Source organism: Eretmochelys imbricata, chromosome 6 (assembly GCF_965152235.1).
Source record: "Eretmochelys imbricata isolate rEreImb1 chromosome 6, rEreImb1.hap1, whole genome shotgun sequence".
Taxonomy (NCBI): Eukaryota; Metazoa; Chordata; order Testudines; family Cheloniidae; genus Eretmochelys; species Eretmochelys imbricata.
Window position 1 is genome coordinate 83377628 of NC_135577.1, and position 22474 is coordinate 83400101.

The 22474-nt window shown below is 39.4% G+C and overlaps 1 protein-coding gene across 5 annotated transcripts in view; it reads right to left on the bottom strand.

Annotated features, from left to right (window-relative positions):
* Positions 1 to 391: 391 nt before the first annotated feature.
* The window catches only part of HECTD1 (HECT domain E3 ubiquitin protein ligase 1), a 101138-nt gene continuing 79055 nt past the window's right edge, over positions 392 to 22474 (bottom strand). For all 5 annotated transcript variants that reach the window (XM_077818997.1, XM_077818995.1, XM_077818996.1 and 2 more), the window contains 15 exons: positions 20772 to 20928; positions 19567 to 19789; positions 18002 to 18056; positions 17571 to 17753; positions 16985 to 17195; positions 16823 to 16908; positions 10310 to 10437; positions 7539 to 7740; positions 7260 to 7397; positions 5919 to 6526; positions 4622 to 4700; positions 4435 to 4528; positions 3686 to 3836; positions 2293 to 2437; positions 392 to 1376 (listed from right to left, as the gene is read on the bottom strand). In XM_077818997.1, the coding sequence (XP_077675123.1) occupies positions 1239 to 1376; positions 2293 to 2437; positions 3686 to 3836; positions 4435 to 4528; positions 4622 to 4700; positions 5919 to 6526; positions 7260 to 7397; positions 7539 to 7740; positions 10310 to 10437; positions 16823 to 16908; positions 16985 to 17195; positions 17571 to 17753; positions 18002 to 18056; positions 19567 to 19789; positions 20772 to 20928 (2598 nt within the window). In that variant the 3' untranslated portion in view covers positions 392 to 1238. The remainder of the gene's footprint in view (positions 1377 to 2292; positions 2438 to 3685; positions 3837 to 4434; positions 4529 to 4621; positions 4701 to 5918; positions 6527 to 7259; positions 7398 to 7538; positions 7741 to 10309; positions 10438 to 16822; positions 16909 to 16984; positions 17196 to 17570; positions 17754 to 18001; positions 18057 to 19566; positions 19790 to 20771; positions 20929 to 22474) is intronic.

Sequence of the window (22474 nt, forward strand, 5' to 3'; positions counted from 1 at the left end):
AATACATGGTTCAATCAAGACAGCCATTGCACCCTCAAAAAACTTTAATCAATTGCATCTTGTGGGGTACAGTCATTCACCCTGATGCAATATGCAAACTTAGTATCATTCATATCATGTCTGAAAAATACTGAAACAGCACTGTGCTAGTTCTCAGAAAGTTACACCGCAAAACTCTGAACGCCCTGGCTTAGCCAACAGACACACTAATGAACAGGTCACTTATTTGCTCTTATACCCCAATTTCTATTTTCTTAAACTTAGAAAAATAAGCCACATTTCTTCAAAAGTAATGCTTTCAGAACCCTTACATTTGACCAAATCAAAATAAGATATCTAATCTATGTAACTAATATTTGAGGAGTATGAGAGAAATATTCAGAGGAGACACTTTTGTACGCTGCAAACATTTTAATGATTATTGTTGAGCATACACATTGGAAATTTTTTTAAATTTCAAACTGCAACAAGTTAAATAAATGTTTATAATATACAAGGAAAGTACAACCAAAAGTAAAACTTGCTTTAAGTGTGCCTTGCACCAGGAACCAGTGTTTTGTTTTGTTTTTTAATAGCTTTATTGTTGAGCTGCACAAACACACTTAAGGATTTGATCTTTATAGCAGGGCATTTAAGAAATCAAAATATATTCCCAGTTGAAAGGAAAAAAAAAGTTGTGCATGATTATATGCAAAAACAAAAAACAAACACCCCCCCCCCCCAAGAAAAAACAACACTAGAATACGCCAATAGTGCAAGCACCATTGGAAAAAAAAAAGCTTGTGATGCCCATTAACTCTAAGATTTAAGGAAGCAAGTTTTTGACCAGTTAGTCTAAAGCCAGCAAAACAGGGATCAGTGATGGCAACTGTAGTGTACAAGGTATTAAATGACAAACTTTACACAAATACACTTAGAAATTTATATCAGTGAACACTGAAAATCTGCAGATCTGCTCTTTGGAACAGTCAAAGAGAACCACCTTAATTTCCAGTCGTGCAAGCCCTTGAAGCATCACACAGTGTTCTGTGCCATTTACTTGCTGGCTGTGTAGTTACAGGGATTTGTTTTGTCATTAGCAGCTAACAAACTTTTTCCACGTGTTCCTAAAGCCTCACAGGTGGAAAAAAGGTAAGTCTTATCAGAGCACAGCGTGGAGATCATATTTTCTGCACACAAACACAAGAGGCTTCACTAATACCAAACAGTTTCTCATGTCCCATGTTGCACAGAGCAATTCAATTGAGATGAAAGCCTTTTTCCATAGTAGCAGCTAGCAGGCGCTCCCTCATAATCTCCTCAGAGGAATACTCAGGCAATTTAAGGTAATGCACACAGGTATTCACAGATGGATAACTTGCATCTGTAGCATCAACCTGAGAATAGGGAAGGATGATTATTATTTATGTACTGCTATAGTTTATTGTATTATACGTACATGATAAAAATACATAGGTCCTTTCTTCTCTGTCAAATTTACACTCCACTTCATGCTAGAGTTGGTTGGGAATTTTTTCACAGATTTTGTTGTTGGTGTGAAATTCCAAATTGCCACAACTGAAACTTTTTGCAGGAATGTATCAGTTTTAGGGTAACTCTCTTTGGAAAGGTTTCCAAGGTCCAGGAATTTGTAGTCAGAGAGGGAAGGAGGGAGGGAGAGAGAGAGAGAGAGAGAGAGAGAGAGGAACCCATCCCAGAATACCAAATAGCCCAGTGATTACAGTACACATCTGGGGTGTGGGAAATCGAGGTTCAAGTACCTATTCTAAATCAGGCAAGAGCAAGGACTTGAACCCGAGTGTCCCACATATCAGATGGTTTCCTCTCCCACTGGGCTACTAGATACTCTGGGATGGTGCGCATTCTCTCTCTCTCTTAATTCTGATGAAAAAATGTCAAAAGGTTTCAGTTTTGCCCCAATGTGAAAAGGGAAATTTTTTGAAATCTCTGAAAATTTTCACAAGATGGGAAAACTGTTTCCCACCCAGCTCTACTTCATACGTAAAAACAATGAGATGCTAAAGGATGGGGGTATCAACCAAATAAAGGCTAGGAGAGATTGAAGTGTACTTAGTTTACATACACATTTCCTTAGTTCCTTTTTATGAGAATATATACGAGAGTACAGAGTTGGAGAAGAGTTGGAGTGGAGTTTAGCATTGAAAGGCTAACAGAAAATATTGAGTGTTGATGAGGAACTATAAGATTAATAGTGTGTTTTATTTAAGTGGCAGATGTAGTTTTTTTGCAAGCAAAAAGCTTAAGTTCGGAGGTACCCTGAAGAGCCTATACCTTGCGCACAACAGTGAGCCGGGGATGTAGGTTAGCCAGTCCTCCTGGTGGGAGTGTTGAACAGCCAGTAGTGAACTGGAGAAATGCTTTTCTTTCATCCGAAGACATACCACACAAAACTCTCACAAATCGAAGGAATCCAGGACTAAAAAAAAAAAAAAAAAAAATTTAAAAATATATGAACACCAACAAAATGTTTGTGATGAAGGAAAGAGAATTTTGTAACTTGAGACATTAAACCCAATGTCTTCACACAAACTTAAAGGGAAACTGTTGGTTTAAAATATTCATGCCAATTCATTACTGAATTAAGCAGAAAGCATTTATAAGAAAGAAAAAGATGAAAATGATATTTTTTTAAAAATTTCTTTGCCAGATGTTACATGGCAAAACCTACAGGAGGACATATCAATTCTCCACGTTACTGCTGGAGATGGAAGTAACAGATCTCCATTTATTCCTTATGTGTGAATTGGTAGTTAGGCAGAGTTCCAAGCCTGCTCCTAACAGAATCTACACATACTGGGCCTCGTCTCAGTTACACTAAGGACACTTTAAAATCATTTCACACCACCAGAGCGGTGCAAAGGGGCATTTGTGTAACTGAGAATTCAACCTTCAGTGTTCAAACATACCCACTTCCTGTGTTTTCACTTTATTGGCAACTCAAACAACAACTAAAACATAAACCTCAGCCTAAAATTTCTCCCCCATGATTTCCCTACAGACATCACTATTTTAAACCCTGGTTCCCTACAAAGAGACACTCCCACCTTCTTTAGATCAATGACAGAGTTAACAAACTGCACCCTGACAATGAACTAGAAGTGCATCAGCCAGCATATGCTAATAAGGTCCTCATACTTGCTCAGAGAATGGGTATACAGATGACCCCTGTTACACAGCATCTTCAGTACTATAACACCAATACACCTAAGAAAAATTAATTTGTATTCTACTCTTGCAAAACCAGCTGTGGGAGCTCACAAAACTGCATGGGTTCTTCCTAGCAGCCTTCCTTAATAGAAATAAAAATTGATTCCAGGACAATCCACAAATGAATTACAATTTAGACACCATATAGGTAAAAATAAAACCAAATTAATGTTATCTCTGTGACAAGAAGCCAACATTGGGGTTCTATTAACCTACTCCTCTGAATGTCAATCTCATTTTTCTGTTTTGTCACCACCACCTCAAACTCCTCATCCAGAATTAAGACTATCTATTGGAAAAATACAAAGATTACATCCACTGCCATGTTTGTTCCACATGGTCTTCACGCTGATCAGCAGTCCCTCCAATTTAGAATCTTCATGTAAGGAATATATGGATGTTATCATTATACGTATTTCTTAAGTGATGTTAAAAACAAGGTTAGACTAATAGGCACCTATCTCGTGTGTAGCCAAGTTTAGGTTCTGTGTAGTTGATGATATCCTCAGCTGCCCAAGATGGTGACTGATTTCCACAAAGAATCATCTGAACTTCCTCATGGCTGAAGGAACTCAGCTTCTCCATTGGGAAGACTCGATTGAAACCATCTTAATTTATAAAGATACAAGTAAAAAAATATAGTCACAAGAATGTATTCACAATAATTTCAGTTTTTAAACATTTTAATCATTGAACCAGAAGTAATATTTTTAAACTGTGGTTCATTAGCTAAGTCAAATGAAGAAACAGGATTACTACACTTAAAGCAAAAGTTAATAATGGCAGCAGCTTTAATTGTCAACACTACAGTCAGCCTGTTGCATGAACTGTTTGCTATGCCAGAACTCTCATTTTTATTTTTGGTAAAGAGTTAGGTTAGGTTAAATTGAATAAATCGTCTATTCTTTTAAACCAGTTGGTGGTTGGTTCAGAATTGGGATTTGTGTGTATATAACTATTTGCTAGCAATAGCATACACCACAATAGTAAATGACAGTGAGTTTAAAATGTGTCAGTATTTCCATTTACTATACATATTAACGCTAGTAGTGGTTAGGAACCATAATAATTATTTTTTTACCATATGCAGTTTGTTTTTAAAACAGTGGTTTTGAGTGACATTCTATACCACTACATTAAATCAGGAAATCCTGAATGCCAATACATCCAGCTAAATGTGCACATAATCTGCAATGGTTAAGTTACCTCTAAATGCATCCATCTGTTTCTGTATGCCCGTCTGCATGCAGAAGTCAAACATTAGCTCCACATACTCCTCTGCATTATCCATAGTTACCATCTATAAAGAAAATATACACATGATATAAAAAAGAGTCAATGATTGCTGAGATGGCATACTGTTAAAATCCTGTAAGGGGGTTTGTTTCCTAACCTCATCTTCACCATTTGGCTTGAGATCCACAGCTGTAAACCCATATACTCTGGATGATGGGCAGAACTGGAAATTCAGACTGCAAAATAAGGACAGGTTTTAATAGATTATTTAAATCAGTGACTGCTTTTGCAGCAAATATTAGATTTGTTATTATCTAAAAAAGGATAGTGTCTCATCTTACTACCATGAAAACAGCTTGTGGATCGTTTTATATAAGAACATGAACGCTGACACCATATTAGAAAGCAATGCAATAGACAAGATAAAAATAGATTTTTTTCAATGGATTTGTGTATTTACACATAGGCCACTTTTTCCACTCTGCTTTGACAAGTGTCTAAAGTTTCAAACAGTTAAACATAAATTATCTTGATCATTACATTTTGAAACCTTTTTTAGTAGGTCATCTTTTAGTTTAAAATCATACAAACAGGAACAAACATTCTCAATATTTCCAGGGATAATATTAGCGGTAGCATGAAGCAACTGAAGTTACGAGACATTTAGGCCCTGATCCTGCAACAGGCTCAGCGTGGATGGACCCCTACGTACTCATGCAACCTCTCTGAAATCAGTGGGAATATGTGAGAGTGCAGGGATCTGCCTGCGGTCGCCTGTGGCAGGACTGGAACCTTAATGGACTGATAATACAGACAAATCCTACAGATCTCCAGACTCTTGTTTGTCACTGTTGTGGACTCTGCTTTCACACACACAGCTGTCACTCTAATTTGTAATCAGAGAGAACCAGTGTAAACCCAGGGGAGTCTGGGTTCCAAAAGAAAAAAATAAATATAAACAGCATATACTGGGTTTAAAGTTTTTAAATAACAATAACGGTATTACCAGTTAATGCCATTTAAAGGATGTTTCTAAAATACATCATATATATGCTTGATATAATAGAGTATTTACTGTTTTATTTTCTTAGTAAAGGGCTTCATAAACTGTATTCAAAGTTATGATTTCATCCACCAGTGAAATGCAGCCTACTCTGAGGGTCCACATGGGAAACAATGCATGGTGCACAGCAATCATTTAATATGGTAATCAAAAAACATTTTCAAGCTGCCACTATGCAAGAATTTTAAGGATACAGAATGTAATTAACCAACCTGGCTTTTGCCAGAAAACCTGTGATAGCACCGCTACTTTTAAATAAATGTATCACTGTAATCTTCAGAAATGAAACTGAATTTTTTATTTTATGAATGTACATACAGATATTAGTAATTCCACTAAGCAGAACTGTGTGTATAAATGTATGTATAAATATAAAAATGACATCTCTTACCCTAAATCCTCTATGCTAAGCGGAGGCCCGGAACCTGATGGGTTCTTCAGCATTAATTCCTGTAGTTTTGTGTTCTTTTCATCTTCTGAAAGACCTTTGTTACTTAAAATTTGACGTCTTTTAACTGCAAGGTCTTTAATATCTTTTAAAAATCTGGCTCTATGTGGGTTTACTAATTCAAAGTCCTCCCATGTTAAAATTCCATTAAACCAAGCAGGAGGTTTAGGTTTCGGTGGATCAAGGATAAATTCGGACTTGGAGTCTTCTTCAAAACTTCCTACTGACAGTGAATCATGTCCCTCTTCTGTAGAAGCCTCCGATTGACTTTCAGTGCAGTGCAAGTCTCTATCACCCCGTGATTCATAGATCAATTTACTCATGTTACTTTTAATGTCACCCATACACATGAGTTTAAAGAAAGGTTTAGAAATGGGCAAATCCACCAGTCTGTTATCCTGAATGCATTTAGCCAAGAAAATTCCAAGGAAATGAAAGAGTTTGGTTATTCTTTCAAGTTCATCACTATCTTGTGGGAACGGTGCTGTGAAAAGTCCACATGATCTCTGTACATAGTATCCAGGAGGTTTTAATCCACCTCCAATATCAACCTGGATTTAAGGAAAAAGGGGAGAAATGGTAGCTTTGTGCTAGATGAGTTTAAATATATACACTGTGTTTATATTAGTCTATTATTTACCTTCTCAGAAGAAAAACATTTAAAAATCAACCTTCAGATGTTTCATTTCAGTTCAAATGTAGATATAACACTCAATATTGTTGTTGTAATATTTGTTAACACGTAGCAATCCAAATATAGTAAAAGTAGAAGAGCAACCTGAATCCTATGTTCTCTCAGCTTAGATCACCAACGTAACTATACACACGCCCACCCCTACATTAAAAGATAAAGTACGAAAGTCAAGCACTCAATAGTTAGAAAATGCCAGAATGGGGCGTACTAGAGCTCATCAACACCACTGAGAATTTCTTAACGTGGACAAAACAAATGTATTTTTCCTTAATTTTGTTCTCTGAAACAGCTGAGCCATTTTAGCTGAAATATTCCAAAAAAAATTCAAACGAAGGTAGACCCCGGCATAGAAAATTTCAACCTATATGGTTAAAGTTTGGCATAGTTATTAGCAACAAAAAAAAACCCCAACAGAGTACTGTCATCATGGGAAGTGTCAGGAAACCTTGATAATAAGCGGTACTACCAGGCTTGCCTATAATACATGGATTCAAGACTTTCAACAGCTAGTGAGAGTACCAGAGAGCTACTTTTATTACCACATAATATTTGTTTTTCTCTGAACAACCACAAGTAAAAATGATCCATACCTGACGTGATTCATCATCTGGAAAATCATCATCACAAAGCCAAGTTCCCAGTTCTGTCCTCTGAAATTCTGCTGCCACCAGTGCATAGAACTCCAATGTAGGTCCCAGGCCTGTTCCTTCTTCTCCTAAAAACTCCACCTGAAATACACAATGAAAGTTAATAATGAAAAGAAATAGTAGAAAAAGAAAAGACTCAATGTTGGTCAGCTAGCTATATAATTCATAGCTGCCTTCCATAAAAGTGTTTTAAAACTACTCTGCTAGGGAGACATGTTTTACCTCTAGAACAGACTTTCGGTCTGCATGAATTTGCATGATATTTTCAGCCCATTCCATCAGGGATTCACCTCGTGGAACTTTCACTCTTTCATGTTTGAGGCGTCCAACTCTGAATTCTCCTGGATCGTCCCGTCGCACTGTACTTGTGGTCCTCGTCCGTTCAACAGTGGCCTCACGTCTGTTCTGTAGCCATACAATTGCTCTGGTAACAGAAAAAAATATAAATATTTCTTAAAATTATAAGTTATTAACATATTTCATTCATGGGAATTCTGAGATAAGCAGATGTGCAAGTCATGCTGTTAAACCATAAACACTATGTGCTGTATTGATTTGTTGCATTTCTAAACATTTTCAGAGGCACCTAGACTGTTTAGATACATACCTCTTGTTGTTTTATAAATTCAAATAAGTAATAATTCATTTTGCATTAATATCACCCTCAACTTCTGGTGTTAAATGAATAATATAGCAAAACACAACACTGATATATAATACTTGACCTGAGTGCATAACTCCTACTAACTGCAATGGGAGTGAATAAAAGGAAATAAGCTTTGCACTTACAGTAGTGCTGTATATCTGAAGTTCTCAAAGCAGACACTTATTAAATTAAAAATCACATTATGTCCGTGAAATAGGAATATACTATACTGGTCATAAAGATGAGTATTTTAGGTTATATAACCCAATTCTGTAACACATCGACAAGCCAGAAAAAGCAAAAATAAGTGTCATTCACACATGTAGTTAAAAGAAGAAAAAGTAAAAACATAACAGTGTAAAGGATAGAAAAAATCAAGTAATTTTAGCCATAATTTCCTTAAATTGTTAGAATTTCAGAGGGAAGGTCTCCCTGTTAAGTTTTTTAAGCCCTTACCAATTAAACAAGAACAACTGCAATTACTATTAACAACACCTATACAAAGGCGTTGTTATTAATTCTCTCATACTCTCTGTCATCATCATCAACAACAAACTACTCCCTAATCTACCCACTTGGCTGCTTTTCAACTGTAGGCAAGTCACTGAACATATTTTTATATAAATCTATATATCCCACAGGGCTACTGAGAGGTTTAATTTTTTTTTAAGTGCTTTGAGAGCCTCTGTAAGTTGAAACATATACAAAGTACTGAAAATAAATTGCAGGAGTATGCTCTGGAGGATGCCTTTTATATGTAAAGAACATTGTAAAACATTTATCTTGTATTATATGTATTATAAACACATGCACATAAATGCGGAGATAACAGCCATGTGATATGTTTCACATGCTTGTGCAGTTTAAATTTCTCAAACCAGTGCAATTTATCACAAACCTACTTATCCATCTAACAAGGATGTATTTCAATATTCCAAATCCCTGAGCAAATTCAAACAGCCACCACATTCATTAGCTGAAGAGCTGTTTCCTCCTTCTCCCTTCAAATTATACCTGCCCAAGGCCTAGGATGTTCCTGAGTCAGCTTTTCTATATAGCACTGATACAGACCTCAGTGATACACGAGCCAAATTAGTGATCAGCATTACCCAAAAGAGCCACAGTAGTGTGAATTCATTGTTTCATTTTCTGTTTTTATATTTTAATAGATAAATGTAGGCATTATTCTCACAGCAAAATGACTGACCAAATATTATTATTTTTATCAACTACAGCTGGTTAATAATATAGTAAAAACATCCTGACTGGTTAATAATTAAATCAGTGTTTTAATATCATGTGCTGCAAAGAGCTGGAGGAGACACATTAAAAAGCCACTTGCAGCTTGCAAGCCTCAGTCTGAGTATCACGGCTATATACTATTCTATAAAAATACCAAGATTTTAAAACTCTGAGATTTCATGGCAATGCGGAGCTAGAAAAAAAGGAACTTTTTTCATTAGGCAGAGAAAATGTCAAGCCTCATTGTTTCACACTACTACCCTGAAGGATTAATGTCAGCATGTTAAAGAACAAAAATATTGTGTGTATATATAAACTGAAACTGATATAAGGGACCAAAAGTCCCCTTTTCCTCTTTCTTGTGCTCAGTACAGGAAATGCTAGAGGGAGAAGAGGGTAATATACTGGCATGGTATATGGGTATCAATTTTTATTGATGCAACTTTGACAGAGTTATGCAGATCATCCCAAACGAATGTCAATAAAACCTTTATATCATGCTGCACCATCACGTAGTTTCTAAGTGTCACATAATGTAACAAAGTTTTAGGAATGTTCTAGACTATTAAAAATGAGTCTCTGCTAGCACGGTTCAATGACGCTTCGTTCTCCTTTTCATTACATAAAACTAAACTCACAAATGTATCTTAATTGTCTATTCTCTCTTACAACTATGCTTACCAATGTGGTCTGTGCTGAAATTAAAACAAGTAATAAACTATTTGATTTGAGACCCAAACAAAACGATCAGCTGTTACGGCTTTAGCTGCCTGCTACAGCACACATGCAAACTAAATTGACATGCTGAGGATCTACATGAAGTTTCCGATGGAACATCAAACCACAGAAAGGCCATCCACCCCAGAACCCCTTGGCACAGTGCATAAACAAACAGCTGTAAGTTATCAAAAAAATCTTATTAAAAACATTCACAGATTTTCCCCTTTTCTTAGAAATTAAGTTTATTTTAAAAACTCCTTAAATATGCAAAGAAAAACACTCCTACGACTTTTCATGCTAGGGGAAGTCAAGTTCACTGCAAAACCTAATTAAACACTCAAGACATCTCAGAATCCATTCATTCTGATATGATCATGTCTCTTACCTTGATGCTCCAAATGCTGTGCAAGTGAAATACAGCTGTCTAGTTTCAAATGGTATTAAGAATGGACACTTGCTAGTTAACTGTTCACACCAATCTGGCAAAGCGCCACTTGCTAGTGCCAATGGTTCCTGTAATTTAACACAGAAATAACTGTTTAAAATACCGGGTCAGGTTGCCAAACAACATGATAGACAGAGGCACAGAGAACAAGGTTTACTCTGAACCGACTTTTTACGCCTGCTGGGGTAAAAATCATTTTTTTTAAAATCAGTGAATGAAAAGGTTGATGACGTTTCAAGTACTCTGTCTGAGTGGGATGTAAGGTACCTGAGGGCACGCCATCCACTGAGAAACAATGAACCACTGGGACAAGGGATGGGATAGAAGTACCAAGGAGCAACATTTTTCGCCCCTGAGAATACAGTTTCTCCTGATCTGCTCAATAATATTGCAGGAATGATTAAGCAGAGCAAAGATAATGTAAGCACCTGGATGCCCTACACAGGACCATGAAAAACTTAAAAGAAAAACCTGAAGACTTCAGGCAACTCATTTACAGAGCCTGAGGCCATTATCTAGATATCTGAGGGAAAAAAATTGAAGAAATTTTGATTGACCTTAAAGCACACACACAAAAAATGAGTGGAGGAATTGAAGAATTTTTAAGAATCAGGAATGTCAGAATTATTAGATCTAAAATGTGCTTCCACTCTTTAAAATTAGCATATCTTCAAGTTTCATTTTTATTGTGCATCAACAGCTTCATATCAAGTTTGATCAGTTTACATATAAAAAGATGGATTTTCTTAGTGCCAGTTTGCAAGCTCAGTCTGATCTAAATATCAAGTTCTTTCTAGCTCTCAATATCAGTAATACAGATACTGAAGACCAGATTCTTCCCCCAGTTACACCCATGCAATGCTATTGTCTTCAAAGGAGTTATACCTATGCAATGGCATGCCCTCAAAATGTTACACAAATATAAGCAAAGGAAGACTGTGGTCCTGGAACAGGAGTTAAGTTAATAATGCATAAACCTGAACAAAATTCTGCAGGCAGCTTTGTATCTACAGTCAGCTCCTTGTCAAACTCCAAATTAGGCCTAAATTACTCCACTGATTGGATCTAGCGGAGCCACAACCTAGTTATTATATTTCACTGTTGCATATCATTGGCCTCGACTACACCACCTCCATCATCACTCTTAGATAACCAGGGTCTGTAGCGAACAATGTCGGTGGTCAGATTATACAGCTTCATACCAAGTGTCTAAAAGCTCTAGAGGGTAATTACTAATCTAATACCGCCAGGTTAATCATGGACAACCACATGGCCACTGGCAGTGCATGGCCAAGTAATCTCATCTCCTGACCTCAAGTCTGATCTGCAGGGCTTGATATATGGAGACTTCATCTCGGAAACAGGCTATACGACTGGAAAATGTTAACTGGTAGTAACCAATGAGGACTTCAATCCTTTTATGGCCAGTTCTCAATAATACATCCTTATTACAGATATAATCAAACCATGTTATGCCCAGCAGTCACCACTAGCAATGTACAGTAAAAGCTGATTTATCCAGCACTTCACCAACCGGAATGCTATATGAACCAGCATTTCTGATCTTCATTGAAAGTCCAGTTTACAGTCCGGTTGGTGCAGGAATGGTAGGGGGTTGGCATGTGGGAGGGGATGTGGAGCGCGGGCTCTGACAGGGAGTTTGGGTTCGGGAGGGGGCTTGGGGCGCAGGACAGGGTGCTGGATCTGGGGCCGCTCCCCTCAGGCGTTTTCTCGCAAGCGGCTACCTGTCCCAGCTGCTCCCAGGTATAGGTGTGGCAGGCTGCCCTGTGCGCTGCCTCCACCTGCAGGTGCTGCCCCTGCAGCTCCCACTGGCCACTGTTCTTGGCCAATGGGAATTGCGGATGCAGCGCGCAGAGCTGCCTGCCACACCTCCGCCTAGGAGCAGCCAAGACAGGTCACTGCTTGTGGGAAGCCATCCGAGGTGAGCACCCTCTGGATCCGGTACTCGTAACCTCCTCCCGTGCCCTGCACCCAAATTCCCTCCCAGAGTCCATGCCCTGCACCCTCTCCCGCACCCCCATCCCCACCCAAACTCCCTCCCTCTTAGTTAACCCACATTTTTCACTTACCGGCACCCCCCATTCCTCCACAACATGCTAGATAAAACAGCTTTTACTGTATATGAAATGTTTCCAGTCTCCTGCTGTCTTGTTTAAGCAATGTCGATGTTTCAGGTCCGTATAAGAAGATTAGATGCACACAGGTTTGATAAATCCATACTTTGGTTTATAATTTCACCTTCTTCTGGCTCCAGACCCTATGCAGGTCCTTCATGACAGAGGCTGCTAAACCTGTCTCCTTAGAAGGTCTGGCTAGCTGTGCCCATTTAATAACAATTTACTGCCTACACAGACGAAATCATCCACTACTTTCACAGTTTGTCCAGCAGCACAGATGTGTTGTATCACAACTTTTGTGCCGACAGTGGATTTTTGTTTTTGCCCAAGAAACCCTTAGACCAAGGGCAGCTTCCATATGCTGGAAGCTGGTCGTCTGCATCCTGGCCAAAGAAAACAACATCATCCGCATAATCCAGGTCAGTAAAAGGAGTTGAACTGACAGTTTTACCAGTACTGGCAAAGATATGTTCAAGGAGCCAATCCATTGCACTGCAGAATAGGGCTAAGGCCAGGGCACATCCCTGCTTCAACCCAGATCTAGTGCAAAACCTGTCAGACCTATGCGTCCCCCATTGCACCTGTGCCCGAGTCATTATTCGGGTCTTGAATTAACCTCAAGAGGATGTCGGGAATGCCTCATAGGTCCTTTCACAAGCAGCTCTATGGACAAAACTGAAGGCTGCCTTTAGATCTACATATGTTGCTGTCAAAGGATGATGGAATTTGTGATGGATCTCAGATAAAAGACAAAGAGCAAGTATAGCATCCACTGTAGATCACCTAACAGTGGAGCCCAATTGCTCTGGACGACAGTGTTTCACAGCTGGAGCTGAGCAACCAAGATATGTATAAAAACCTTTCCAGGAACAGAAAACACAGTTACTAACCTTCCTTAAATGTTGTTCTTTGTGATGTGTTACACATGTCCTTTCCACTCTTGGTGCGTACACTCCCCGAACACAGTTGCTGAAAATTTTTCCCTCAATGGTACACGCTGGGGCGCCTATAGCACCCTCTGGTGCCTTACGCTCATAGCGCTGGTATAAAGTGCCCAGCTGACCCCGTGCCCGCTCTGTTTCTTCTTTCTGGCCAACTCCAACGTAGAGTGGGAGAAGAGAGGGTCATGGAATGGACACATGCAACAACTCTCAAAGAAAAACACTTACAGAAGGTTACCATTTTTCTTTTTTGAGTGATTGATTGCACATGTGCATTCCACTGTAAGGGACTCTCAAGCAGTTGCATAGGTGGTGGGATAGACAGGCCAACTGCAAAACAGCTCAACGAAATTTGACACTGTCCCTGGACTGTTGAGTGATGGCGTAATGGGAAGAGAACACGTGCACCAATGAACAAGTCGCTGCTCTGCAAATGTCCTGAATAGCATTTGCACTAGGAATGGCGCTGCCGAAACTTGTGACCTCATGAAACGTGGAGTCAGGCTAGTTAGTGGCGGAACAGACACATGATCATAACATGTGCAAATGCATGATGTGATCCAGGATGAAATTCTCTGACTAGAGATGGGGAGACCCTTCATCCTGTCAGCTACCACTATGACAGTTGGGTGGATTTACAGAATAGTTTCTATGTACAAAGCGAGGGCTTGTCCGACATGCAGTGTGGCGCTTCCTTATTTGCATATGGCTTCAGGTAGAAAACAAGTAGGAAGACTGTCTAATTGCTATGAAACTGAGAACCCACCTTTGGGAAGAAACTAGGGTCAGGATGTAACTGCACCTTATCCTTCCAATGTGAAGACACAGATCTCTGAGACCCTTCTGGCCGAAGTGAGGGCCACGAAGAAAGCCACCTTCCAAGAGGTATAATAAGGAGCACGTTGCCAACACTTCAAATGGGCGTCCTATAAGCTTTGATAACTCCAGGTACAGGTCTCAGGGAGGAACTGGCTCACACACTTGGGGCTATAATCCTTCTGGGCCTTTGAGGAACTAGATAGACATGTCATGAAAAAATGGACTGCTTATCCACCCAAGGGTGGAAAGCCAATATTGCTGAGAGGTGAAGCTGGACTGAGGAGACAGCTAACCCTTGCCGCTCCAGGTGTAACAAATACTTGAGTATTTCCTGTGCTGATGAACGCGTAGGCAAGACTCTGCGTTGGGACACTCAGACGAGAACCACTTCCACTTTGAGAGGTAAGTAACCCTGGTGGAGGGCTTCCTACAACCTAATAGGACCTGATAAACCTGCTCTGAGCAAGCCTGCTCTCCAGGATTTAGCCATGGGGTTTCCAGGCCATCAGGTGAAGGGATCTGAGGTTTGAGTGGAGCAGTCGACCATGCTCCTGAGAGAAGCAAGACTGGAGTTGCCACTGACAGGCCCAGCATAGTGGTCAACCAATGTTGGTGAGGCAATGCTGGGGCTATCAGAATGACACGGGCCTGGTCTCGCTTGATCATTAGTAGAACCTTATGCATTAGCGGGATGCATGCGGGAAAGCGTAGAAAAGGTGACCTGACTACGGTAGCAGGAAGGCATCCATGAGAGATCCCAGACTGTGGCCTCACAGGGAGGCAAAACTGGTGACACTTCCTGTTGTACTCGGTTGAAAACAAGTCTATCGGGGGAATCCCCCACTGCTGGAAAACACCTGGAAGAATGGACCACTCGGGTGATGACTGGAGAAAGGCCTGATGAGGCCATCTGCCAGCCTGTTCTGTGCTCCCAGAAGGTGAGAGGCCTGAAGGTGGATTGACTGGCCCACGCAAAACTCCTACAGCTGAACTGCTTCCTGACACAGGGAAGAAGAGTGAGCCCCTCCCTGCCTGTTGAGATAAAACATGTCTGTAGTGTTGTCCATAAAAACCAACAAGTCTCTGCAAATCTGGCAGCAGTCCCCAACATGAACCTTTCCCAAGCACTTCAGGGAGGTGTACAGGTCGCCCAGGGCCATAGCCTTGTTGCAGGAGGGGAAGGTCTTGAAGCCTGGCAACCCAGGCATTCCTCAGCACTGTATAATGGACAAAACTCCGCTAACTCTCTGAGTTAAACAAACTACACTAAAACCAACAAAAAAACCCAACTATTTACAACTAACCAAACTATATACAATTATAAGGAAAAGAAGACCACGGAGAGAGCTTGCTGAAGCAAGGAAAACTGTTCCAGCGAATGTTACAGGTGGTAAGAAGGAACTGAGGGGACATGGGGTGGGCTGGTTACTTTCTACCAGCACTCTGAGCACATAGCACCACAGGGCGCTCGAGTCGCCCTGATGGGTACCACTGAGGGAAAAATTTCTGGCAACCGTGCTCGGGGTGTGCGTATAGTGGAATGCACATGTGGATTGTGGAGCACTTATAGGGACATACATCTCAAAGAACCATCGTTACTGCACCAGGTGAGTCACTTCCTCTTCTTGGAGCAGTGTCCCCAGGGGTGCTCTTCTGTAAGTGACTCTCAAGCAGCATCCCAGCTGGGAAGTTTGGGCTTTAGAATCTGTTATGGATGATAATACTGCGTAGCCGAAGCTAGCATTGGAAGCAGAGTCCCCAGTAATTGCACATTGTCCTGCAAAGGTATGCACAGACGCCCACTTATGGGCTCTATGGTGTACCTGAGAAGTTCAGGTGTTATGCCATCAGGTCCAGCATCAAGCCCACTTTGCAGTTTCTTTATCACAGAACAAACCTCTTCCAACGTAGGTACATCTATACAGATTTCAAAGTCAGGGATTCCATCTACAACTAACATATCGAGATCTGAGCATGGAGTTGTTTCAGGATAGTTAAGTACCTCTCACTGGTCTTTCACAGCGTCTCTGGATAAATTGCTAGGACAGCAAAACTTTTGATTTACTGAAATGTAAGTGACAAATAAGACCTTGGTCCTGCAAATACTTATGTATGTGCTTGACTTTAAGTATCTGAGCAGACCCAATAATTTCAATGGGATTACTCATGTGCTTAAAATATTAAGTTTTTGCAGGATCAAGACCCAATTTTGAAAAATTAACTACAAAAGTCTGTGCCAGCTAGAAGATTTTTCCATTTTAGTAGGGTCAGCTGATTTATTTTTCATGGGCTTGGAGGGCACAATATTTGTGCAATCTTTAATATTATTAGATTCTTCTTTTTCCATCATATTTTATATCTGGATTAGTTAGACTGTATTGCTTTAAAAAAAAAGTTAACGATTTTAAAAATAGGGAAATAAATTTACCTATGTGATAAATAAGGGCAAAAGAATCCAGAAGTCTAAATGACCAAATCAGCTATTAAATTTCATACAACCAAAGCAATCAAGAATATAAACAGTCTTAAAACTACAGCATTTATATTATGTTTACCTCAATCTGTTGCAGAATTTTTGTAGTGATTTTTTTGCTTGTGAATTCATCTGGTGGAAAATTAAACTGAAGCTGCTCATCTCCTTCTGAAAATATGAACAGAACTTGTTTATTTTGTTTTCGGTAAAGTGCTGAATAAACCATGTTAGGCTAATTACAAACCTTCTTGAGAAGTTCGTGCTGAGTAAGGGTCACTTGCAACTATATACAGAATACGGAGTAACTGCAGAACATCTTCCACACCACAGGAATTCTGCCCACTACCAGCTTTGGCCTGAGGTTGTTCTCTTGCCAAACTAAGAATATCAGAGTTCTGAAGAGTGGAAATGGCTCCCTGGCTCAATCCAGATTTGGATCCATGCTCACAAAAATCCTGTAAAAAGGGTTATTAGAATGAAAATATAGAGACCAGTATTTTTACAACAGTGTATCAAAGTAAATTAGTCACTTTACGAACAAGAATGGGTTATTGTGTTTAGCCTTTTAGAGAATTAAAACTTTTAAAAGTCCAAACAGTACTATGGTCCATACTATGATCTGAGTGCTTTTTAATATTAATGCTCCTGACAAAAAGGCATGTAAAAGAAATGGAGCCAGCAAAGACTAAACTTGATATTGGCACATGAACCATACAGCAATTTTGTAGTCACATCTCACACCCCTCCTCCTCAAGAGCCTTCAAAGCTGCAAAATGAAGCACACCGCCATTCCCAACCAAAAAAAACCATGTTTGGATGCGGACATATACCTTGTAGGCAGCTATGAGCTGAGAACAATTTCTGTTTTTCCTAATACTTTTATTAGTGCCGGTTAATTTCCAGTGGCGCAGGAAAGCTGAGTCTGCATTCTTCTGCAGGTAGGTTATCAAGTCATTCTTTGGTAATTCATCAGTGCCAAGGTACTGTTCCACATGCTCTATTGACCAGCAACCCTACAACAGGAACCACCAAATGTTGGTCTTTCCTGATTGTAAAGTCCTAAAGATTTCACATGCATTATACACAATTTCTTTAGGAACATGCATTGACAAAAATTTCCACTCATATCTTCTAAATATTCAAGAACTGTTAGTGCTTTTTAAAAAAATGTTGCATTTCACAAACTGCAATAATTTGTTTTGTTATAGTTTAAACAGCCACACAATGTAGGGATTAACAAAAGTACCAAAATCAGTCTTACCATTTTTCCACTCTCTTTCTCTTTATCAGAATCCTTCATTTCTCTGTACATGATTCTAAAACATGAAAAGACTATGTTAATGTTTTTAAATAGCTTTTCAGAATAGCACAATAATGCTATACTGATTCACTCAGATTCCTTAGTACAGCCCCTACATTCTGCAGTTATACTTTATTGTTTTGTTGGAAGTTGCTTGATTATTAGGTGACTTGTAAAAGAGCAGTAGCAGCAGTTCTTCCTGGTAGCAAGTGTGAGATGCCCCAACTCACCAGAACACTTACACTCATGCTCAGAAACATGTGTTTAAGGCCATTCCTTTCTGGCAAAGCATTTAAGCTCCATTTGCTTAAATGGGGCCTGAGTGATCCTACAAATGCTGGTCTCTAGAATGTTGCTAACAGAATTTATCTAGAGGTAGGGAAAGGATGTGGTTACATTAGGATGCCTTCAGTGATGTTTCAGGATATGTCTACACTACAATCAAGAGGTGTGACTGAAACATATGTAGACCTATCTGAGTTACCTTTGATGTAGCTAGATCAAAGTGAGCTCAAGTAGCAACAGCAGTGAAGGCCTGGCTGCTGCTTACATCTGCACTAGAGTCCTGTCTGGGGATGGGGCTAGCATGTGCAGCCTCTTGTGTTGCCACAGTTTCACTACTATTGTTCCTTGAGCTAACTTTGATCTAGCTATATCAAAAGGTAGTTTGGATATGTCTACCTATTTTGTAATCACACTTCCTGAATTCAGTGTAGATACACCCTCTGAAGCACATGACTGAAGGCTTCTAAAGTAGATCAGGCTAACTAGATCAAAGGTAGCTCAAGTATGTCTACACCTGCTACAGACATACCTCCTAACTGCAGCACAGACATACCCTCAGGGAACAATACTGAAAATGGCTCAGAGAAAAACCTGTTAGTTCCTTGGATACAAGGTCAGGATGAGTGAAAATACACTACTACTGAAAAGGTAACTGGGATAGGGACTCAGAAGAAAACCAAAATACATTAATAGTGTATCATGCTTCACAGTTCATGGAATGAAAAACCTCCCCACTGTACTGAACACTAATTTCATTAATGAGATCAGAGATACAAAATCAGCCATGCCAAACTCTACAAAGCACTACAAAAACCACAATGAATCTGCAATAAAAAAAATGTAGATAAAAAATTATAATACAAGCAACAGAATGTAAGAAAGATTTAGATCTTTTACATAAAGTCTATATAGCAGGGTTTGGCCAGGGACTGAGTCACATCCCTAGTAGGTCATCGCAGACACGTTTTATTAAGGACACTGATTACTTCCCAGCACCTCCTTCAACACTGCATTTTTAGAAGAGCAGCAGGCAGAAGCAACCCTCTTCAGATCCACTCTACATTGCTGCAAAATCCCTCTTCTCTCCCTCAAGTTATTAGTTGCAGATGGTATCACTTTCTTTGCATCTTGTGAGAAAAGGGCAGTCACAAATCTTAACATGCATTTTTACAGCAATTTCTTAGCCAGTCATCCTCAAATAAAACCACTGTAGATGCATTCATATATTTATAATCTCTTACGTGTATGTTGGCTCCCAAATACGTCTAAGTTTATCAGATTTCACATTGCCATTACAGGAAAGCTGCAGTAATTTCTGTACATAGTAAAAGATGGTAGATCGGAAATTTGTTAGGGGTAACTCTACTTCCCGAGTTGTACCAAGACCTGTAACTTTCAAGGTAAGAGCTAAACGAGGTGATGGCATACACTCAACTTCTTCCAGGAGTTCTGAGTGGGGTGTACCTGTATTTGTAAAATCATTTAAGAAACAATTAACAAGAAATTCATGAAACGTAAGTACTCCCCACACATACTACTTAACATTAATAATAATATGCCCTTAAAAGAACATTTACTGATTTAATATTAAATGTCTATATCCCAAAGGAACAGTGTTAGGATAAAATTATATTAAAAACAGCATGATGTATCTATGTTGCCAACAGCTAAAGGAATTTCTGAAACCTAGATTTACTTATTTGTTTACTTTTTTGCATTTATCAGTTTGGACAATGAAAGCAGAAGAGTTAACTTTATTTCTTTCGTTCCATTTCACTATCAGGTTCTCCCGTAGTAGCAGAGGATTGCAAGGGACCTGACAACATCCTTCCCTTTAAATTACCAGATGCACTTAAATTTCTCCTTCAAGCCTTAATATCTTCCCCTTATACTGGGTCTTTTCAATTTGTTTGTACTAAGGATGGATATTTATTGTACAACGCTTGCAGGCTGAAGCCACAACTCTCTTCCAGTTATTGGGCACTACAGATAGAAAGGCCTACCGTCACTGTTCCCTCTAAGCTGTGTGCACGCACACAGATCGGAAACCGCGTGCACATGGCGAAACACCCCGCGCACTCCAGCTTCGGCTTTTTTCTTTTTTTTTTGTGCTTCGGCAGCAGCATAGAAAAAAATTTTTGCGCACACGGCCTGTTAAAAATTAGAGGAAACACTGCCTACAATACCTTGCTTTTACAGTGTGAACAAGCACTCTCAGGGCAAATTAGATGCCAGCTGATGGAGATTCATGGGGCTTGGACTGTGGGACTGTTTAACTGCAGAGTTGATTTCAGGCTCAGGCTGCAACCCAGGCTCTGGGATCCTGCGAGGTGGGTGGCTGCCAGAGCTCAGAAGTCTTCACTGCAATTAAACAGCCTTGCAGCCTGGGCCAGCTGTGGGTGTCTACCTGCAGTGTAGACATAGCCTCAATGTTCTTCCAGCATACCTGGTGGAGGGATTTCTAGATCAGTTGTCTGTTGGACATTAGTACGGCCAGGTCTTGGGTCAAAAGCAGGAACCAAAGCAGAAAACTGACGTTTCAATACATAGTCATCATCCCATGTTCTTCTGCGTCCACCTTTAGTTTCATATTCCTCTTCTTCCTGTTGAAGCAAGATTCCACACAGAAACCATTTGATCAACAGTTAAACAAAAAAGAGTAGTTACAAAATAAGGCAGAGTTATATAAAAGGTAAAACTAAAAGCGAACTAAAAAGGAGTACTGGGGTTCTATTCCCAAGATCTAACTTCTTAAGTTACCTTCAGCAAGGTCAAAACCTCCATTTTTTTCAAGTGAAAAATGGGAGTTAACTATCCTTACCCATTTTTGTAAAGAGCTTTGAGATCTACATTTTGAAAAAATACTACTATTAAATATACATTGGGAATACTATTCACAAATTGACGCTGTTTGTAGCTACAAATGCACTCCCTGCCACTCCAAACAATTTTATTCATCAATACAAGACAACAGGGAAAATAATTAAGGCTGAGAGTCTGTCACAGACGTCACGCAAGTCACAGACACCGTGACTTTCCGGAACCTCCATGACTTCCACATCTGCCGCGGCCCCAGGGCCAGCCATACCCCCAGTGGGTGGCCTCAGAGCAGCTGCACAGTCCTGGGGCCCAAGAAGCAGCTACGATTAAGTCAGGGGCATCTATAGTAAAACTCATGGACAGGTCACAGGCCGTGATTTTTTGTTTACTGCCCATGACTTTCACTAAAAATTAATTTTTAGCCTTCAAAATAATTAATTGGAAAGCATTTAGTGATCTATATTTAAAAATAATTTCAAAGTTTTCACTGAAAGCACAACCTTACCAGGATCTCTTATCCACTAACAAAAAATAGGATTTAAAAATACTTCAATTTGCATGTAAAATTAGCCACAAGAGGTTGTTCACAAATTCCCATGGAAATAACTGAAACATTTAAGGAAACCTTCAAAGATAAAATAGTAAGGCCAAAGCTGTCAAACTTGGATTCCCATAAATTAGGTTTCTAAATCTATGTTTAGGCATCTAAGTAGCCAGATTTACATAAGTGTGAGCACACATGAATCCCAATGAAGTCAAGGTGATTTGTAGATGTTCAATACATCTGAAAAGATGTGAAGAATTACTCCATAGGCAAACTAAGAGGAAATTCAGAACCATTACCAACAGAAATCTTATGTTTTTCATTTTAGCTCCTGCAATGTCCATTCTCGCCACCTCCTTTTCTGAGGTCCCAGCACATACATACTGTGACATCACAGCTATCAAGGAACCAAACCAGAGCATGGAATCAACCACAATGGGTCAGGGCAAGACCTGTGTGTGTGAGGTTTTTTTTTTAAGGATTTTTAAATACAGTGCACTTTTTTTCTTCCAAAGCTACCGAAATTCAATCTAAAGTCTGAAGTGATACTGGTCAATCTTGCCAGACTACTGTACACCTTTCGGGAATCTGATTTGTCTTGGGTACTCCCAAGTTTCACCTCTCTCAAAAACTATTTAATTACAAAATCAGACATAAAAATACACAAGTGTTACAGGAAACTATTACTGAAAAATTGCTTACTTTCTCATTTTTACCATATAATTATAAATCCATTGGAATAATATTGTAAATAAATATTGTAGTTACATTTCAGTGTATAGTAT